This window comes from Miniopterus natalensis, chromosome 22 (genome assembly GCF_054644295.1).
Source record: "Miniopterus natalensis isolate mMinNat1 chromosome 22, mMinNat1.hap1, whole genome shotgun sequence".
NCBI classification, from domain to species: domain Eukaryota; kingdom Metazoa; phylum Chordata; class Mammalia; order Chiroptera; family Miniopteridae; genus Miniopterus; species Miniopterus natalensis.
In genome coordinates, this window is record NC_142102.1 from 12,239,326 (window position 1) to 12,257,677 (window position 18,352).

At 59.1% G+C, this 18,352-nt stretch overlaps 1 protein-coding gene across 5 annotated transcripts in view; it reads left to right on the forward strand.

Moving 5' to 3' along the window:
• Positions 1-15,700, forward strand: part of ZNF710 (zinc finger protein 710) — a 41,909-nt gene extending 26,209 nt beyond the window's left edge. For 4 of the 5 annotated variants that reach the window (XM_087829141.1, XM_087829140.1, XM_087829139.1 and 1 more), the window contains 3 exons: positions 8,066-9,548; positions 11,588-11,779; positions 12,730-13,329. In XM_087829141.1, coding sequence (XP_087685267.1) covers positions 8,094-9,548; positions 11,588-11,779; positions 12,730-13,116 — 2,034 coding nt within the window. In that variant the 5' untranslated portion in view covers positions 8,066-8,093 and the 3' untranslated portion in view covers positions 13,117-13,329. Of the gene's footprint in view, positions 1-8,065; positions 9,549-11,587; positions 11,780-12,729; positions 13,330-15,262 lie in introns of those variants that run through there. The other variant, XM_087829138.1, reaches the window with a different exon arrangement.
• Positions 15,701-18,352: the final 2,652 nt, after the last annotated feature.

Here is an 18,352-nt window from a genome sequence, read left to right on the forward strand (position 1 = left end):
GGTTCTTAGTCTTGTCTCTCTAAGCAAACTGCGAGGTCTCTGGGGGTGGAGATCTCTCTGTGTCTCACCTGCAGCCGGCACCAGCCCAGCCCAGTAACAGAGTCCTCACTATGCACCAGCCTTGATATCTCTTTTAGAGTAAAAGCAAAGCATTCAGCCCTGGCTGGTGCTGCTCAGTGGTTAGAGCGCCGGCCCCAGCATCGAAGGGTCATGGGTTCGATTTCCGGTCAAGGGCACACATACCTGGGTGGCACGTTGGATTCCCCAGCCCGGTCAGAGCGCATTTAAGTTAGATCCAAGAACTCCCACCTGTCCTCTGGTATGTCTGTGACCTTGGGCAGGTCACAGCTCCTCTGTGCCTCGGTTTCCCTTCCTTCTCTGGAAAGCGGGTTTTTGTTTTTCAAGATCCCACGCTTTATATCCATGGTCTCCTCGGAAGGACGAGCTCTATTCTTGGTAGACGCTTTTTATGTCACTACCCCTGGCTCACAGATAAGGAAACTGAGTCCCGGGGAGGTTGAGGGACTCGCCCGAGGCCCTTCAGCTCAAACTGGCAGAGCGGGGTTTGAATGGAGGGCTGTCCTTCCCCATCTCTGCCTCCCGTTTCTACCTCCTTGTGTCCTGCTCCTGGGGTCCCTGAGGTGCTGAACCAGCCTTTTAGGAGAGAGGAAGAGCTGGTGAGCCGTTGGCCACCCATGGGCTCAGCAGGCCTGGACCCTGGGCCCGGCTGTATCCTGAGGGACCTTTGGATCCCAGGACTTTGGGGTAGACGGTAGAGAGCGAAGTGTGAAGCCTGGATGAGTCTCACCATCCTGTTTGGAGTGCGAGGCACTGGGTACCCTGAGCAGCTGCTGTGTCTCATTCCCACCAGGCGGGTGGGGCCTGGAGGGGCCCCGGGTGGGCCTCCCTGGGCTGCTGTGAGTTCCTGCTGGGTCAGCACCGAGGATGGAGCCTGGGCCCCGTTCATTTACCATCTAGGTCCTGCGCTGGCTTCATCCTGAGGTGTCTCCAGCAGTGGATCCTCAGCCCAGCCCCCCAGGGTGTCTCCCCCAGTGATCCCTCGCCCTGCGGGTGAGATCAATAGCGAGCCTGCACGGTTCCAGGCAGGGGGTCCATTCTGGGACTTCCAAGTTGACCCTCAGAGATGACCCGAGAGAAAGGAGCCTGGGACTGAACTATAGAAGCAGGGTTGATGAAATGGGGTTTCTTTTCCCTCCTTCCTCCCTCTTTTTTTTTTTTTTAAGCAAGAGATAAATAAATGTCGCCCTGAGATGACAAGAGAGCACTGAAGGAGATAAAAGGGAGCCAGAGACCAGAAGCAAAGGACAGGGGGGCTCCGGGACGGACCATACACTGCGACGAGGGAAGAGATGAGAGAGGGAAAAGATGGGGAGGCAGGACCACGGAGCGGCGGAGCGGAGGGTGGGAGGGTGGGGTTGCCAGGGAAACGGGAGGAGGGAGGAATGATGGAGGGAGAGGAAGGCGGGATGGAGGGGGCTGAGGGCTCAGCGCGGGAGGGGCCGAGGCCCACTCGCTGAGCAGGAAGGGAAGCCATGAGGGGCTCCCAGGGCTGGATCAGGCCCCAGTGTGGGGAAACTGAGGCTGGCAGGGGAAGAAGGACACGGCCCAGGAAACTCATCCCCGCCTGGACCTGGCAGGGTGGAGGGAGCTGCCTGCAGGGACGGCCTCCCTCTGAGCCTCAGTTTCCACACCTGCGAAATGGAAGTGGGGCTCCCCACCCTGGAAGCCTAGAAATTGCGTGCGCTCGTCACAGGGCCAAAAAATCCAAGCCCGATAAACGCCCCTGGGGTTGGTTCCTTCCCGGTGGTGCTTATATCTGTCCCGTGAACTTGAGAGGCCGGGTTTGGTTTGTTTGTCTGTCCCTGTCTGGTCAAGCTGGTGGTCTTTGGGTCCCGAGTAGTGAACCTGCACGGGACACGGATGCGCTGTTTTGCTTGCGGGGTTGAAGGAAAGGCGCCGGGCCTTCCTGAGACACGAGGCCCACTGTCCCTGCCCCCGCCCCTGCCCCTGGGGATGGCACTGGTTCCGAAGCTCAAGGGAAGGGTGTCCAGAGGGTGCCTGGCGGGGAGAGTCGGAGCTCCTAGGCCCAGCCCTGGGCATGTGCCAGAGCAATTCTCCTCTGCAGCCTGGAGGGTGCCCTGGGGTGGAGGCAGGTCTGGGAAGGAGGCGAGCACATTTGTAAAGCGCTCAGGCAAGGATTTCCCGTGTCTCATTCATTCACTCATGCTAGGGCCCCTCGGTGACTGCATTCCGCCCCCCTCCTTCTCTTAGGCCCAGTATGCTCCCCTGTGACCCGTAAACAGATAAGATTGTGAATCGGTGTGATTGTATCGGGGTTCTCCAGAGAACAGAACCAGTAGGATATATATACACACAGAGAGAGAGAGAGGTTTATTTTTAGGCATTGGCTCGCGCGATTGTGGGGGCTGGCGAGTCCAAAACCTGCAGGGCCGGCTGGAAGCTCAGTCGGGTTTTCCATGGCGATGTGGTCTTGAGGCAGAAATCCTAGTCTGGGAACTTCAGTTTTGCTCTGAAGGCTTCAGCGGATTGGGTGAGACCTGCCCACGTTAGGAAGGGTAATCGGCTTTCCTTGAAGTCGATGGGGGTAGACGCTAATCCCACCGACAAGTAGCTCACGGCGACCCCGACATTAGCCTTTGACCAAACAGCTGGGCACCACGGCCTAGCCGAGTCACACATAAAATTAACCTGCCGTCCTCCGGCTGTGGGAGAGGCCCCCGCCCTGCCCCACGAGGATATTCACCCAGTGCCTAGAAGGGCGGTCCTGGCAGAGGGATCAGCCTGTGCAAAGGCCCTGAGGTAGGAAATGGCCAGAGAGGGGCAGCAAGCTTCATGGAGAGACAGGCTGGAGAACTTCACCCTATAGGACCTGTGGCCGAGGGTGGGCTTCTAGGCCAGCACCAGGCCAGCACCCTGCATTCTAGTCCTTTGCTTCTCCGTGTCACTGTGCGGCCTCGGACCTGTCCCCTTCCCTTCCCTGAGCCTCAGTGGCCTTATCTAGAGAAAGAAGTGGCCGGCAGAGCGAACACCAGGCCCCCCGTGTGGTTTGTGGGCGGGTGGCCCTGCCTTGGTGGCTCAGCAGATCCGTCCGCAGAGAAAAGGGGAAGCTAGCTGAGGCAGAGAGAATCCTCTAAGGAAGAGACTCCCACACTTAGCCAGGCCCCCCTCCCCACGGCCCCCCCATCCGCTGCAGAAGTGAGACTGCAGCAAGGAGCCTGGGGTTTGCTTGGCCGTCAGCTTTCGCTTTCACTTCCTCTCCTGTCACCATTAAGTCGACCGCGAGGAGACAGGGGCTTCGCTACCCGTTGAAGTCCCACGAGTGGTTTTTTTACAGCCGTGTCCACTCCCTGCCCACTGCAGGTTCACCTTCTCTGGGAGCCTGGGGCCGCTGGGGGACAAAGGGCCCAGACATACCCCCCCCAACGCCAACAGGACAGGTGGTGCAGCTGGTGACAGGGCAGAGAGGGCAGCTGGAGCCAGACCCCAGCACTCCTCAGTGCCACTTGGGTTTTGAGATGTTGGTGGTGGGAGTTAGTCTACGATTCAGGCAGGTCCTGTGGGTTCCTCCTTCAAAAGTGGGCCTAGTCTCGCCAGCCCCGATCAGACCAGGCCTCGAGCGCGGACACCTGAGCTCGGCGCCCACCGTCTGTGATCCGGGGACGCCCAGGTTCCCTGAGGCCCTCTCCTGCTGTGAGAGCAGGGATGCCTGGAGGGTTGCAGAGACGAGACCAGGAGCTTTTTAAAAAGAGCATGGGGTGGGCCCTGGCCGGTTTGGCTCGGTGGTTAGAGCGTCGATCCGAGGACTGAGGGGTCCTGGGTTCGATTTCGGCCAAGGGCATGTGTGGGAGGCAGCCAGTCGATGTGTCTCTCTCACATCGATGTTTCTATCCCCACCCACCCCCCACCACTCTTTCTGAAAAGCAGTGGAAAAAATATCCTCAGGGTGAGAGGAGGTGCTGTCCCTTCCCGGGGAGGGGACTCCCATGACAGGCAGCAACCCGCCCTCAGGGGTCCCAGAGGCCCCTTGGGCCCCATTTACAGATGAGGAAACCGAGGCTGCTCCGACGGATTGTCCAGGCTCACCCAGCCAGTCAGTCATTGGTTCACTTGGCAGGCGGGTGTCAGTGGTCATAGAAGTAGCTGAGCAGCAGTGAGAGCTCTGGGTCCCTGCTGGGCCTCAGCCCCGAGACTCCGGTCCCTCCCCAGGGCCTGGCCTCTGCTGTCACCCCATCGCCATTTCCTCCCCTCTCCTCTCCTCTCCTTCCCCTTCCCCCTCTGCTTTTGTTTGTTTCTCTCCCTCGCTCCCTCCCTCCCTCCCCTATCCCTCTGGCTCCCCTCTTCCCTCCTCATGCTCTCTCCTCTCTCCCCCCCTTCCCTCTCCCTCTGCTGTGTCCTTCCTTCCCCCACTCCCAGCACAAGTCTTTAAACGATAATCAGGCAGCTATTCGGTTTCCTCTGTTTCCCTGCCTTTGCCGTCTCCTTTCCGTGCGCCCCGGGGACCGTCCGTAGGGGGCCGAGCTGCGTCCGATGGGCATCCCTCCATGGACACCCCTCGTCTCACAGCCAAGGGCAGCCTGAGCTCCTCTCCAGCCTGAGCCCCTCTCCCCCTTGGACGTGGGGCAGAATCTGCAGCACCAGCAGTGGGGGGAGGCCTGGCCCCAGAAGGGAGGTGCCCCAAGGGGGCCCCCAGGCTGAGGACACCCGGGGCCCTGCCCTGGCACACGGGTGGTGAGAACCTGGCAGGCTCTGCGGGGCCTGAAACAGGAGGGTTGTAGCCTGTGAGAAGGAGCCAGATGAGGGGGGCGTGGGGGGGACCAAAAGGATGGCCCGGGAGGAAGGGGGAGAAGAGGGACGTCAGGGCCGCAGGGCCCCCAGCTTCCCGCTAGTCATTTCCATGCGTGACAGGTAGAACACGCATGCGGAATGCAGGCAAATTAGATTCCCCTTCTTTCTCTTGGCCTCTGTCTCAGCAAACAGCCCTTCCTGCACACGCACACGCACACGCACACACACACACATGCACGCACACGGCCTGCCTGGCTGCACCAGCAAGCCGGGCGGCGTCACGGGGGGGGGGGGGGCCCGCCTGCTGACCCCTCAGCACCTGCGGGGAGCAGGGTGTGACCTCCCAGGTCACACAGCCGATGGGGCCGACGGGGCCGGGCCTGGCGCAGACCCCGCTCTGCCGGCAGAAAATAGGGCCCTGTGAACACGTGAGCAGGCCCCTGATCCCTGGGTTGTGAAATGGGGTACACCCCCCCCAACCCTCAGCCCCATGGGGTTGCTTTATGATTAAATGGCTCACCTAGGGCGAGCACCTGATAGGGGAAAGCTAGCTCTCCCGGCGATGGGATGTGTCCCGGCTACAAAAGGGCAGAGTCTGGATTTGAACTCAGAACTCGGGGCCAAGTCCCCACCATAGGAGCCTCCCCTCCCCTCCCCCTGGCCTTGACACTGGGGGAAGTCTTGAAAAAAAAAAATGCCGAGCTCGTTGTCTGCGTAAACCCACAGCGGGTATGAGGGCCGCCCCAGGTGGGTGCTGCCGGGTGCTGTGTCATGCGGGTCGCTGTGACCGGAGGCAGTGACGCGCCCCCATCGAGGGGCTGTGGTGGGCACAGGGGTCTTCTCTGTGGTCTCCGTGAGGACGCCCGGGCCTCCCCCCCCCCGCCTCTCCACCTGCATCTCCAGGCACAGGGCCTGACCCCCAGCAGGGACTCAGCAAATAGTGTTCGTTGCCCGAATGGGCGAGTGACGACTCCGTTTCTCGAGGTTGTCCGCAGGGTGACCCCAAACCTTAGCTGAACTCTGGGCCCCAGAATGGAGAAGTCTCTCAGCTCTGTGGCTTTTTTTCAGAAAGGACTCCTTCCAGAGATCTGGGCAGATAATCCGAGTGATTTTTGTATTTTTATTTTTTAAATTCTCGCCTAAGGATATTTTTTTCCATTGCTTTTCAGAAAGTTGAAGGGGGAGAGAGAGAGAGAGAGAAACATTGATGTGAGAGAGACACATCAATTGTTTGCCTCCGGCATGCACCCCAACCAGGGCCGGGAATCGAACCTGCAACTGAGGTATGTGCCCCGAGGTACGTGCCCTTGGCTAGAATCGAACCTGGGACCCTTCGGCCGATGCTCTAACCACTGAGCAAGACCGCCTAGGGCAAGAGTGATTCTTGATATCTGCTGAGGGCTTTACAAGAAGCTGAGCCCCTTCACCTGAGTTACAACCTGGGTCCCCACAGCCCTTCCACGGGCAGGGTCTTCATTCCCATTTTCAGATGGGGACACTGAGGCGCAGGAGTGACTTTGAAATGACATTGCTTCGTCACTTGTAAGTGACACAGCTGGGACTTGAGGCTAAGCTGCCTGACTTTCCCACAGGGGGCTGGGGGTGGGCTCTGAACCACGTTTAGCCCCTCCAGCCTGTTTCAGGTAGGCCCTGAGCCCCGAGCCAGAGGATTGTTGCTTCTGAACCCCCTCTCCCCCCGCGTCCACGAGAGCCCCACTTTAAAGCTTAATAGTTTAGTCTTATAGTGTCCATTTCAAGGAGGCTGAATTCCTGTCTGGGGTATTTTATTTTTAGCCGGCTTCAGGAAGGGGAGGTTCCACTGGCCTGTGGGGGGAGGGAGACACCAGACCAGGGCCTGTTTCCTGAGGAAGGGCCCCTCGCTGATGGGCCCTGCGCCAACCTGCCAGCCGTGGCCCTGGGAGGGGTGCCGGCGAGGCAGGCAGGAGCCACCCCAGCAATGCCCTTCTGTCCCTATGGTGCGCCTCCCAGGAGCAAGGCTCTGAGCTGGGAGCGGGGGTTTAATTCATGAGTGTCCAGCTCAGGCCGGGGTAGAGGCCCTCCCACATCTGGGCACTGCCCCCTCGGAGCCACCAAACGCGTGGAGAGGCCTGGAGAGGGCACCGGGCTGGCGGGGGGGGGGGGGCAGAGGAGCCCCAGGAACAGGTGGAATTTTGGGAGGCCCGTGGGAGGAGCCAGGAGCTCGGCAGGTTTGGGGAAAGGGCACCGAGGGTGGGAGGCCCCGCTGCTGGGGCTGGTGCCCCTGGGAAGGTAGGAGGCCCATGCATTCGGGGTCTGGGGGCCACGCCGGCTTTTTAAAGAGCCTGTAAATCAGAGTATGGCTGAGACGCTGGGGGCCTGCGCCTTCGTTCCAGACAGTTGTTTCAAACACATCAGCCTTCCCCAAACCCTTCTTTCAACTCAGATCTTACAAGGAATTCCAGGGTACACATGGAAAAAAAATAAGCTATCGTTTTAATCGGTATACATTTAGCTATTTAAATGTGTAACACATAGCTAATCAGGACCCACGACCTGGGGTGGATACGTCATTTAGCACGAGGGGCGCCCGGTGGGAGCCACTGTCTGAGGTCGGCCTTGGCCCCTCATTTATTTTTGTGCGTTGCCTTGTTTTTGCCCAATATGTATTCTTGGCAGAACCAAAACACCTCATTCATATGGACAAGCCGTTACAAATGGTGACAGTTGTTTAGCACCTCGCTGTAGTCTCAAGGTCTGCGCAAAATTAATCACCCTGGCAACAAAGCCGGTGGGGCCAGCGGATGTGTTGGAGTGAGGAGTGCTGCCCTATACCTTTGAGAAGATGGGCTTTTCTAAAAAAAAAATCTACTTTTAAAAACAGAAGGCGCTTTGGTGGTTGCCGTTTTCGAGGGAGATCTTGGAGGAGCTCGGAAGGGCATGCGGGACGTAGCTGGGGAACCGCAGAGGAAATGTAGCCTCCCCATTTTACAGATGGGAAGACTGAGGCCAGCAAAGGAGGGCGGGGGGCGGGGCTTACCTAGGGTCCCCCTGGGAGATGGAGGAGATGGGCAGATCCACAGAGGGGGTGGCTGCCCCCCGTCATCATGTGTGTCCTGTTCCCAAGGCAGGAGTAGGAAGACGTCAGGGCCCCACGCACCCCAAATGAGCCACCCCTTGCTGACTGTGTGTCCGCCTGTCGCCTGTCTCTGTGCCCAGCGAGCCCGCAGCACTAATGTTCCCTTCTCCCCCTTGCCCGCAGCGATGCCCTCCTAGCCAGCCGCCCAGGGATGGAGGGCTTCATGGACTCAGGGACACAGACGGACGCCGTGGTGGTGCTGTCCTTGGCTCAGGCTGCCGTGCTGGGCCTGGTCTCGGAAAATGAGCTCTTTGGAGCCACCATAAGCGCCGAAGCCTTCTACCCGGACCTGGGGCCCGAGCTGTCGGGGGCTTCCATGGGGGAGCCCGGGCCCCCGGGCCCCGACGTCTACCAGCTGGCCTGCAACGGGCGCGCCCTGGAGGAGCCGGCGGAGGAAGAGGTGCTGGAGGTGGAGGCGGCCCTGGAGAAGCACACCCGGCGGAAGACGCGGCCCCCGGTGCGGCTGGTGCCCAAGGTCAAGTTTGAGAAGGCGGAGGAGGAGGAACGCGAGGTCTACGAGGTGTCCGTGCCCGGCGACGACGACAAGGGCGCAGGCCCGGCGGAGGCCCCGGCCCAGGCGGCCGGCGGCGGCTGCGAGGCCCTGGTGCAGAGCAGCGCCGTCAAGATGATCGACCTGAGCGCCTTCAGCCGCAAGCCCCGGACGCTGCGGCCCCTGCCCCGAGCCCCGCGGCCAGAGCTGGACGTGGCCCCCTACGACCCCCACTTCCCGGCCCGCGATGCTTTCCCGGAGCCCAGCATGGCCCTGCCGGGGCCCGAGGCCTTGCCCGCCGAGTGCGGTTTCCAAACGCCCCACCTGGCCCCCCTGAGCGACCCCGAGGCCCCCACCTTGGAGTCGCCGGAGCCCGTGAAGCCGGAGACGGGCCTCGCGTGGCAGGAGGCGGGCGAGTTCGAGGCGGACGCGGGCGGCTCCACGGCGGAGCGTCACAAGAAGGCCCAGCTGGACCGGCTGGACATCAACGTGCAGATCGACGACTCCTACCTGGTGGAGGCGGGCGACCGGCAGAAACGCTGGCAGTGCCGCATGTGCGAGAAGTCCTACACGTCCAAGTACAACCTGGTGACGCACATCCTGGGCCACAACGGCATCAAGCCCCACTCCTGCCCCCACTGCAGCAAGCTCTTCAAGCAGCCCAGCCACCTGCAGACGCACCTGCTCACGCACCAGGGCACGCGGCCCCACAAGTGCCAGGTGTGCCACAAGGCCTTCACGCAGACCAGCCACCTCAAGCGCCACATGCTCCTGCACTCGGAGGTCAAGCCCTATAGCTGCCACTTCTGCGGCCGCGGCTTCGCCTACCCGAGCGAGCTCAAGGCCCACGAGGTGAAGCACGAGAGCGGCCGCTGCCACGTGTGCGTCGAGTGCGGCCTGGACTTCTCCACCCTGACCCAGCTCAAGCGCCACCTGGCCTCCCACCAGGGCCCCACCCTCTACCAGTGCCTCGAGTGCGACAAGTCCTTCCACTACCGCAGCCAGCTGCAGAACCACATGCTCAAGCACCAGAACGTGCGGCCCTTCGTGTGCACCGAGTGCGGCATGGAGTTCAGCCAGGTCCACCACCTCAAGCAGCACTCGCTCACCCACAAGGTAGCCGTCCGTCGCCGGGCCCGCGTCTCCCTCAGCCCTCCGGGTCCCTCCCTCTGCCTTCCCCTGGGGCTCTGCCCGGGCCTGAGAGGCTAACCCTCAACCGCTGAGCCACAGCGGCCGGGCCGAGCGTCCTCTCTTGGTGGTGGTGCCCTTAGGAGACTTCTCCAGGTCAAGCTTGCGTCCGTATCTCTCACGGTGGATGTGACCGTTGGGGGGCGGGCGGGGGGGGGGCGGTGCTGCAGCGACGGGAACCCAGCCCCGGGAAGTTTTTCCGCTTAGAGCGGAAACGATTGGCAGGCTTCAGTGCAGGGCACTGGTGCTGGCGTAGCTGCCAAGAGCATCGCGGTGAGAAGGAACCTGAAGCTGAATCCGGGCTCAGCCGTAAACGTGGAATGTGCCCGAAGTAAAAAAAAAAAACCAGATGTCTGATGATTAGGGTCTGTCGGTGGGGGGGGGGCGTGAGGAGCGACAAGCTCAGGGGCCATATATTTGCCGTCTTTCTCCTCTGTTGAAAGCCCCCACCTGCCTGCAGAGTGTTAAAGGATAAATAATACGGTGAAGAAAGCTGAGAGCAAAAAAAAAAAAAAAAATCAAAGGCTAATCCAATTGGAAAGCATCCCTCCCGTCGGCTGAAATGTGTACAATTTCAGCTGAGCGAGCTCCCAAAGGGCGGGGCCCCCTGCTGGTCACACGCATCCTGCCGACTCCAGCGGGCACGTGAGACTCGAGACACGCCCCTGCCTGCTTGGTCAGAGAAACAGGCCCGGGAGCCATTAAATTACTAGACGAAACTTCGTCCCCAACAGCAGTTGGGATAGCAGCCGTGACCGCGGAGACATGACCGTCCAGCTGGGAGTCTACTGAATTACCGGGGTTCTAGCAAAGAGGTCGGCTCCCCAGTTTTTGCCCTCACATTTCTCCCCATACAATGAAGGGGACTCCCTGTGCCCACAGCACCCTGTCCTGCTCTGGGGCCACCTCCAGACCATGGCAAAGCATGGTGGGTGGCTGCCCAGACCAGAGGGTTTTCCCTGGAGTCTTTGTCTCTTGGCACCGACTGTCCCAAACCCCATCAGTGATAGGAATTGCATTGAGGAATCTATTGAAACCAAAAATCCCACTGAGTGGGAATCTCCAGGGAGCGGCCTGAGTGTGGCTTTTGGTTCACCAAGAATTCCATGCGGCCCTTATCACCAGGGACAGCTGGGAAACTCTCTCTTGTGAGGCAGTGATGGGCTCTGAGAGTTTGAGGGGGTCTCAGTTCTACACAGGCCCGAGTGTCATTTTTTCCTGAGGTGTCCATAGCTTTCGTCGTAATTCTCGAAGGGGCCTGTGCACGGAAAAGACCCCGAGAGATGCACTGAAGACAAAAACACATCCTGGATCGGAGGAAGTGATCCTCGGCCACCAGGCTACGGCTGGGTCCTCTTGGCTGCAGGCCCTGGGCCCTGGGTGCCTGGCGTGATGCTGCTGCTTTGTGGCAGGTGCCTGGTGATGGCTGCTGAATGAATCAATGAGTCGATGAACTAAATCTGTGAATGAATGAACTAAAACATTTGCCTGGTGAGCAGGAGACAGCGGGTGTGTAGGTAGAAACAGTAAGGCCCAGCCAATCTCTGCCTAATACTGGAAGGCTTCCTGGAGTCAGTGGCCCTGTCCCAGCATTGTCCCGGGGTTTTCTTTTTATTATTTTTTAATTCTCACTCGAGGATATTTTTTTTCCATTGCTTTTTCAGAGAGAGTGAAGGAGAGAGAAACATCGATGTGAGAGAGACACATCGATTGGTTGGCTCCCTCAAGCACCCCAGCTGGGGCCAGGAATCGAGCCAGGGATTGATTCCTTGGCTGGAATCGAACCTGGGACCCTTCAGTCCGAGGGCCAACGCTCGTTAACCACTGAGCCAACCTGGCCAGTGGATCTCCCTGTGCTTTTTTAAACAAGTGGTGCCTGTTTGGAACACCCCCAGGAAGTCATTTCCCAGGATCTGCACAGAGGCTGTGCCCTGACCACTGCTTCCCCCCCTCTCCCCCCCACGCAGGGCGTGAAGGAGTTCAAGTGCGAGGTGTGCGGCCGGGAGTTCACGCTGCAGGCGAACATGAAGCGGCACATGCTGATCCACACCAGCGTCCGGCCCTACCAGTGCCACATCTGCTTCAAGACCTTCGTGCAGAAGCAGACTCTCAAGACCCACATGATTGTACACTCGCCGGTGAAGCCATTCAAGTGCAAGGTACCAGGCCATTGGGCCCCAAAGCGGCGCCATCCCCCGGGTGGCCCGGAGTCAGCAGGACTGCAGCAGCTGAAGCCCACCGAGAGGTGGCCTGGACAGTGCACACAGTCGGCACTGGCTGGGTGAAACAGCCTGGGCTTTGGGGGAGTTGGAGTGGGCACTGGGGGTTCAGATCCTACAAGCTGCTGAAGTTGTTTTTTAAATATGTCTTTATTGCCCGGCTGGGCGTGGCTCAGCGGTTGAACATCGACCTAGGATCCAGGTGATTGGGGTTCGATTCCCGGTCAGGGCACATGCCCGGGTTGTGGGCTCGATCAATGACTCTCTCATCATTGATGTTTCTGTCTCCCTCTGTCCCTCGCCTTTCCTCTCTCGGAAATCAATAAAGATATATTTTAAAAAATAAATTAACAAATAAATAAATAAATATGTCTTTATTGATTTCAGAGAGAGCAAGGGAGAGGGAGAGAGAAACATCAATGATGAGAGAGTCATTGATCGGCTGCCTCCTGCACGCCCCCCACTGGGGATCGAGCCCAAAACTCAGGCGTGTGCCCTGATCAGGAATCGAACCAAGATCTCCTGGATCCTAGGTCGATGCTCAACCGCTGAGCCACGCCGGCCGGGCTGAGAGTTGGGGAGGGGGGTGAAGGTCATGGTGCAGCCACAGGGAGAGAGCCCAGGCTGGGGACTCGGTGCAGCCAGAGATCTGAGCTGTGATACTCTGGCCACTTCAGCTCAGAGTGTGGGGCAGACCCCCAGGAACAGTGACCAGCGAGGAGGCTTCATTCTCTGCCTCTTGGGCCTCTCTCTGGGGTCACACAGGAAAGGACGAAATGAGTGGGATCCATAGTGAGGGGGACGGCAGCCCAGCCAGGGAGGTGGGCAGGGGGCCGGGGTTCTGGAAGGCGGGCTCGCTGTGGGCTGATGGTGCCGGCGATGTGTTCCAGGTGTGCGGGAAATCCTTCAACCGCATGTACAACCTGCTGGGCCACATGCACCTGCACGCGGGCAGCAAGCCCTTCAAGTGCCCCTACTGCTCGAGCAAGTTTAACCTCAAGGGCAACCTGAGCCGGCACATGAAGGTCAAGCACGGCGTCATGGACATCGGCCTGGACAGCCAAGGTGGGTGGGCCACGCGCAGCGGACGGAGCAGGAGCGGTCCTCTCCTGGCACAGGCTGGAGCCTCCTGTCCAGTTAGGGGAGGCGGGAGGCTGGCCAGGCCTCAGACTTCACTGGGGTGGGCTCAGGTCTGGAGAGGGGGCACCCTGGAGGGCCATCACGGTGACGATGGGGCGTTTATGTATTCTTCAAAGGATTTAAATGGGCTCACGTGAAGAACATAATAAAAATAATACCGTGTATTGAGTGCTAACTGTGTGCCAGGCCTTTATTAACTCATATGACCCTCATGGTGAGGTTGGCTCTGTTACTATCGCCGTTTCGCGGATGCGGAAACTCGAGGACAGAGAAGTTAGGTAGCTCATGCCAAATCACAACACAGACAGCAAGTGAAAGAAACTTTTTTATTCATTCCCGAGAGATGACATAAAATGAATGGGAAAGAAAGGATCAGATGGGAAAATGGCAATTGGAAAGGTGAGGGAGAGCCAGGTGAGGTCACAACTGCACATGTACCGTGGGAGGGAGGTCTGAAAGGCACGCAGAGGGGAGCTCTGAGCTCCCCAGTGGCCAAGGCAAAAAAAGTATTTGTCCTCATGGTCACAAAGTGGCTGCCAGTGGCCTTCAGGGCAGTGTTTCCTTATGCACACCCAGTGGAAGCATAAGAGCCTGCCCCCCTTTGCTCTAGGAAACCAACAAGGACATTCCAGGGATTCACAAGGCAGCCTTTCCTCATCGGCCAGAAGTGGGTCCCATGCTTATTCCTGAGCCACTCATCGGGCAAGGGGTGGGATTTGCCATTAGACTAGGGGTTCTCAACAGAATAGTGAGTTTACCCCCAAGGGACATTTGTCCCGTGTCTAGAAACATGTTTGGTTGTTACAGCTGGGGTGATGCTAGTGGCATCGAGCTGAGAGAGGCCGGGGATGCTGCTAAACATCCTACGATGCACAGGATGGTCCCCACAACAAATAATTATGGCCCCAAATGTTAAAAGGGCCAGGGTTGAAAGCCCTGCCTTAGACTTCTCAGGGCTACACCCCCTGTCTGGGATCCATTTCTTCCCCCAAACACATTCCATGTCCTAGGTGGACAGGGGCAGGATGCACACTGAGGCCTAGCTCCAGTCCCTGGTGGCCATCGGCCCGGGGTCCCCAGATCATCCCTCAGGATCCCCACCCTCCGGGTCTCACTGGAAGGCAGCCCAGGCCTCCTGTGTGGAGTTTTCTATCTGGCTCTTGTCCCAACCGTAAGAGTGTAAAAGGTGATTTCAGGCTGACAAAGTTACAGGAGGCCTCTTAGAGTTTTTGCCTCGTCTGTGTTGATCTCTCTTGGGTGTGTGTGTCCTTGGAGAGCAAAGCCCAGGGAGGCCCCTGGATAGAACTGGCTTCAAGCACAAATGCTGGCCCAGGCCGGGTAGCTCAGTTGGTGAGAGTGTCGTCCCGATATGCCAAGATTGTGGGTTCAATCCCAGGTCAGGGCACATACAAGAATTAACCAATGAACTGCATCAATAAGTGGAACAACATCTCTTTTCTCTCTCAAATCAATATAATAAGTAAAAAAATAAAAAGCATGGATGTTGCAGGAGGTCAGAGGAGATCAGCAACTCCCAGCCGGGGGAGGCAGAGCAGCACAGTGGATGAAACTGGCAGCACTTGCTGGGTGCCTTTTGGCAAGCTGATGCGCCTCTCTGAACCTCCCTGTGATCTCCCGAGTTGCTATGAGCATGCAGGGGCCGATGTCTGTGCATTGCCTCGTATGCAGTAGGTGCTAAATGAGGGGTGATGCAGGGACAGGAAACAGTGCAGCAAGCTTCATGTGGCCATTGTAGAGAAGAAATAAGTGGAGTGACTTAGGAGGGACGACAGAGGCAAGACGCAAAGAAGAGGCCAAGGCCAGGCCTTCGAGCCTCCCCCCACGTGCACAGCCCTAGGGCTCAGGTCTGCTGACCCATCAGAGCAGCCACAAGGGCCTGGGGACTTCCCGAGGGGGAAGCCTGAGAGGCAGCTGAGAATCCTGTGGAAGCAATGACTGGGTAGTTAGTTCTTTATTTTTATTTTTAATATGTTTATTGATTTCAGACAGAGGAAGGGAGAGGGAGAGACAGAAACATCGATGATGAGATTCATGGATCGGCTGCCTCCTGCTGGGGATCGAGCCTGAAACCCCGGCATGTGCCCTGACCGGGAATCGAACTGTGACCTCCAGGTCCATAGGTTGACGCTCAACCACTGAGCCACACCGGCCGGGCAGTTAGTTCTTTCTTCAGAAAGCTCATTAGGTTCCTATGTGGGGCTGACGGACTCCTCCCAGGAGGGGTGGCATCTGGGGCTAACCGTGCCCCCCTCTCTCTTGCAGACCCCATGATGGAGCTGACGGGCACCGACCCCTCTGAGCTTGACGGCCAGCAGGAGATGGAAGACTTCGAGGAGACCGCCTACGCCTACACCGGCGTAGACACCGGCGCCGAGGCGAGCGTCCTCACTGAGCAGGCCATGAAGGAGATGGCCTACTACAACGTGCTATAGCAAAGCTGGGCCACCTGGCACCGGGGAGGGGGCCTGGGCGTGGGGGTGACACCCGCTCCTGCAGCTGGGAAACAAGCTACTGCTCCACTGTCCCTCCCCCCTCCCCCAATGAGTCATTTGCACCACTAGGGACTTTTAGACCAAATGGACTGTACCACTGGCCTCAGCTGTGAACCAGGCCCAGGCCCCGGGCATTGCGGGGGAAGGAAGGGGAAGGCGGAGGCCCAGGTCTGCGTCTCCTTGGCCTGCTCCTGTAGGGGGGTGGGGGGGGGGGAATGCTGGTGGGGGCTATTTAGGGACAGGTCACAACGGCACAGGTTCTCAGGTGTCTCCAGGCCTGGCAGAGCTGGGGCAGCCAGTGTGGGCAGGGCCGTGCTGATGGCCCCTCAGGGGTCCTGACACTGGAAATCGGGGATCACTGGAGCCAGGCCTTGTATCTCCCCTGCCAGCCTCTAGGGAGGTTGGAGCTCCGTGCTGGTCAGCACTTAACCACCCCAACCCACTAGCCCCCGGGCTGGGAAAAGCCCAGGCCCCAGAGCCGTCTTCCCCACCCTGTCCACGGACAGCCAGGCAGGGCCTCTCTGCCTTCTACCTCCTGGTGCCTCCCGAGCTCTCCTGGAGCCAAGTGTGCATGCGGCCCCCAACCCGGCCGGCAGGAAAGCAGGGTGCAGCCCAGCCCCCCAGCGAACGCCTTCTCCAGCCAACCCCCAGAAGGCCCCCATCTTACAGCAAACGCCACTCAATTCTGTCTTGAGCTGGGGCACCACTCCAGGGTCCCCCACGTGAGCCACACTGACACAGACAGATGGACGCCCCTAGAGCGAGGAGCCAGGGCACCGTGAAGAGGTCACCGGGGACCCAAGGGGGCTGTCCTGTGGGTGGGGGAGGGGGGGACAGCGTTTTTCTTATTTACGGCGTAACAAGTATCCATTTTGAGGACAGGGACAGGCCAAGAGTCAGCAGGCTCCCGGGAAGAGCAGCATTTAAAAAAGAAATGAAGACCATAGAGGGGAAAAAATGATTTTTTTTTTTTTTTTTTAAGCAAATGGGGGTAATTTGGAAGGTAATTTATGACTATTTTTTCCTTTCCAACTGTGTCGCCTATTACCTTTCCTAACGGAGATCATTTCCTTTTTCCCAACGGAAGCTTTCTTACGTGCTGTGTGCGCTTTGTGACCCCCCAACCTGGAGCCGCCTGGCCCAGAGGGACACGGCAGGACTTGGGCCTGGAGGGGCTGCTGCTGGCAGGAAGCCTCAGGAGGAGGGTAAGAGGCAGGACAGACAGAGGGACAGGCCCTCCACCCCCTGCCCAGCCCCTCGCCAGTGACTTTCATCACCCACCAGAGGCCAGAGCCGCTGACTGCTCAGCCAGCGGCTCGCCCCTCACCAGCCCGCTCTCATCGCCTGTCCCCACCCCGGCTCCTGCCCCTGGAACCTAAGGCTGCAGGCCCAGGGCAGGGAAACAGCACGTTCAGGAACCCAGGGCACCCAGACTCCTGCCCGCCAGCCTCCAGAGGCCTAAGTAGTGGGGAGGGGCAGGCAAGGTTGTCCCCAAAGGCACAGAAGGAGGTGAAGCCACCAACTTCAGCCCAGAAATCAGGTTGGGGGGGAAAACATCTGGGGGTGGGGGGGCCACTCTGAAATGCAGCTCCCCCCTCCCCTCCAAGGCTGTATTCTCAGTGAAGGACCAAGCCAGGCCTCAGGGTGGCTGCGATCAGGACCACGGGGTGGACACGGTGGCCTTGGGATCAGGCAGCCGGGTGCCCCTTCTCGGCCGCAGCTCACACTAAGCAACAAATGAGAGGGCTGGGGCCAACGGGGGCCCCTCCCCAAGTGTGGCTCTCCAGACCCGAGGCCCTCCCTGCCCCCAGCCGCCCAGGTGCCCGCCATGATGACCCTCAGGTGGCAGTGACCTTGTCACTGTAGAAGACATTTTCTCCTGCTGAGCAGATGCACCACCCCCTGCAAACTACCTCTTCCCACAACGTCTTTCTCCCCTGGTACCAAAAAGAACCCTGAACCTCCTCTTTCTCTCTCCTGCCAGCGCAGTGGCCTTGGTCTTGGGGACCCAAGGGAGGAGGTCTGGGCCCCGGGGTGGGGCTCTCCTTCCCTCCCCCAGCCCCGCCATCAGCGCCGGTCCTCCGCAAGATTCGATACTTGAACGCCCCTGCCCTGTGCCTTGGACCTGGGCGAAGCTAAGAGAAGGGGATAGCACAACTCACGATTTGAGCTGGGGGGGAGGGGGGAGGCTGGGGGAGTGGTCTTGGCAAGGCTCCTGTCCTCACCCCTCGCCCCCAACCTTTGCAAAAGAGGTGTTGTGTGGCCTCTCGGGTGACTTGGAAACTCCTGGATGAATTCCATTCTAACTTATTTTGACGTGTACACAGACCAACTGTTTAGAAATCCCACTCGTGCAGAGCCCTACTGTGTTTTTATGTTCCCGTTTAAAAGAGAAGTTTACTTAGCAATAATTATAAATAAATGAATATTCTTTAGTGAGGCGACTGCGAGTGCTTCTTTCCATGGTTCTGGGGGGACCTGGAAGGAACTCCCACACGAAGCTTTGCAGCCCTACCCAGCAGGGGCATCTCCCTCCAAGGGCCTGGAGGAGACCCGGACCATCCTTTGCACCGAGTGGCCCCCCCGCAGGGCCAGGCGCCTACAGGGAGCTGTGCTGCACGAAGCCCAAGAGAGGGGGACAGACCAACGTCCAGAATTCCCACCACTTTCAGAGAAAAGCCGCTATCCCTCCTTTCCCACCAACATGGCCCTGGGACAGAAGCCAGCTCACCGTGCCAGACTGGGCTTCCGAGGCTGTGCGTTCTGGGGGGCTGCCAGCTCTTTGCTACTGATGGGCAAGAAGGAGCTGGAAACCTTGAGCTTCCTCCCAGGAGCTGGGCCTAGCAGAAGGAGCTCCCCA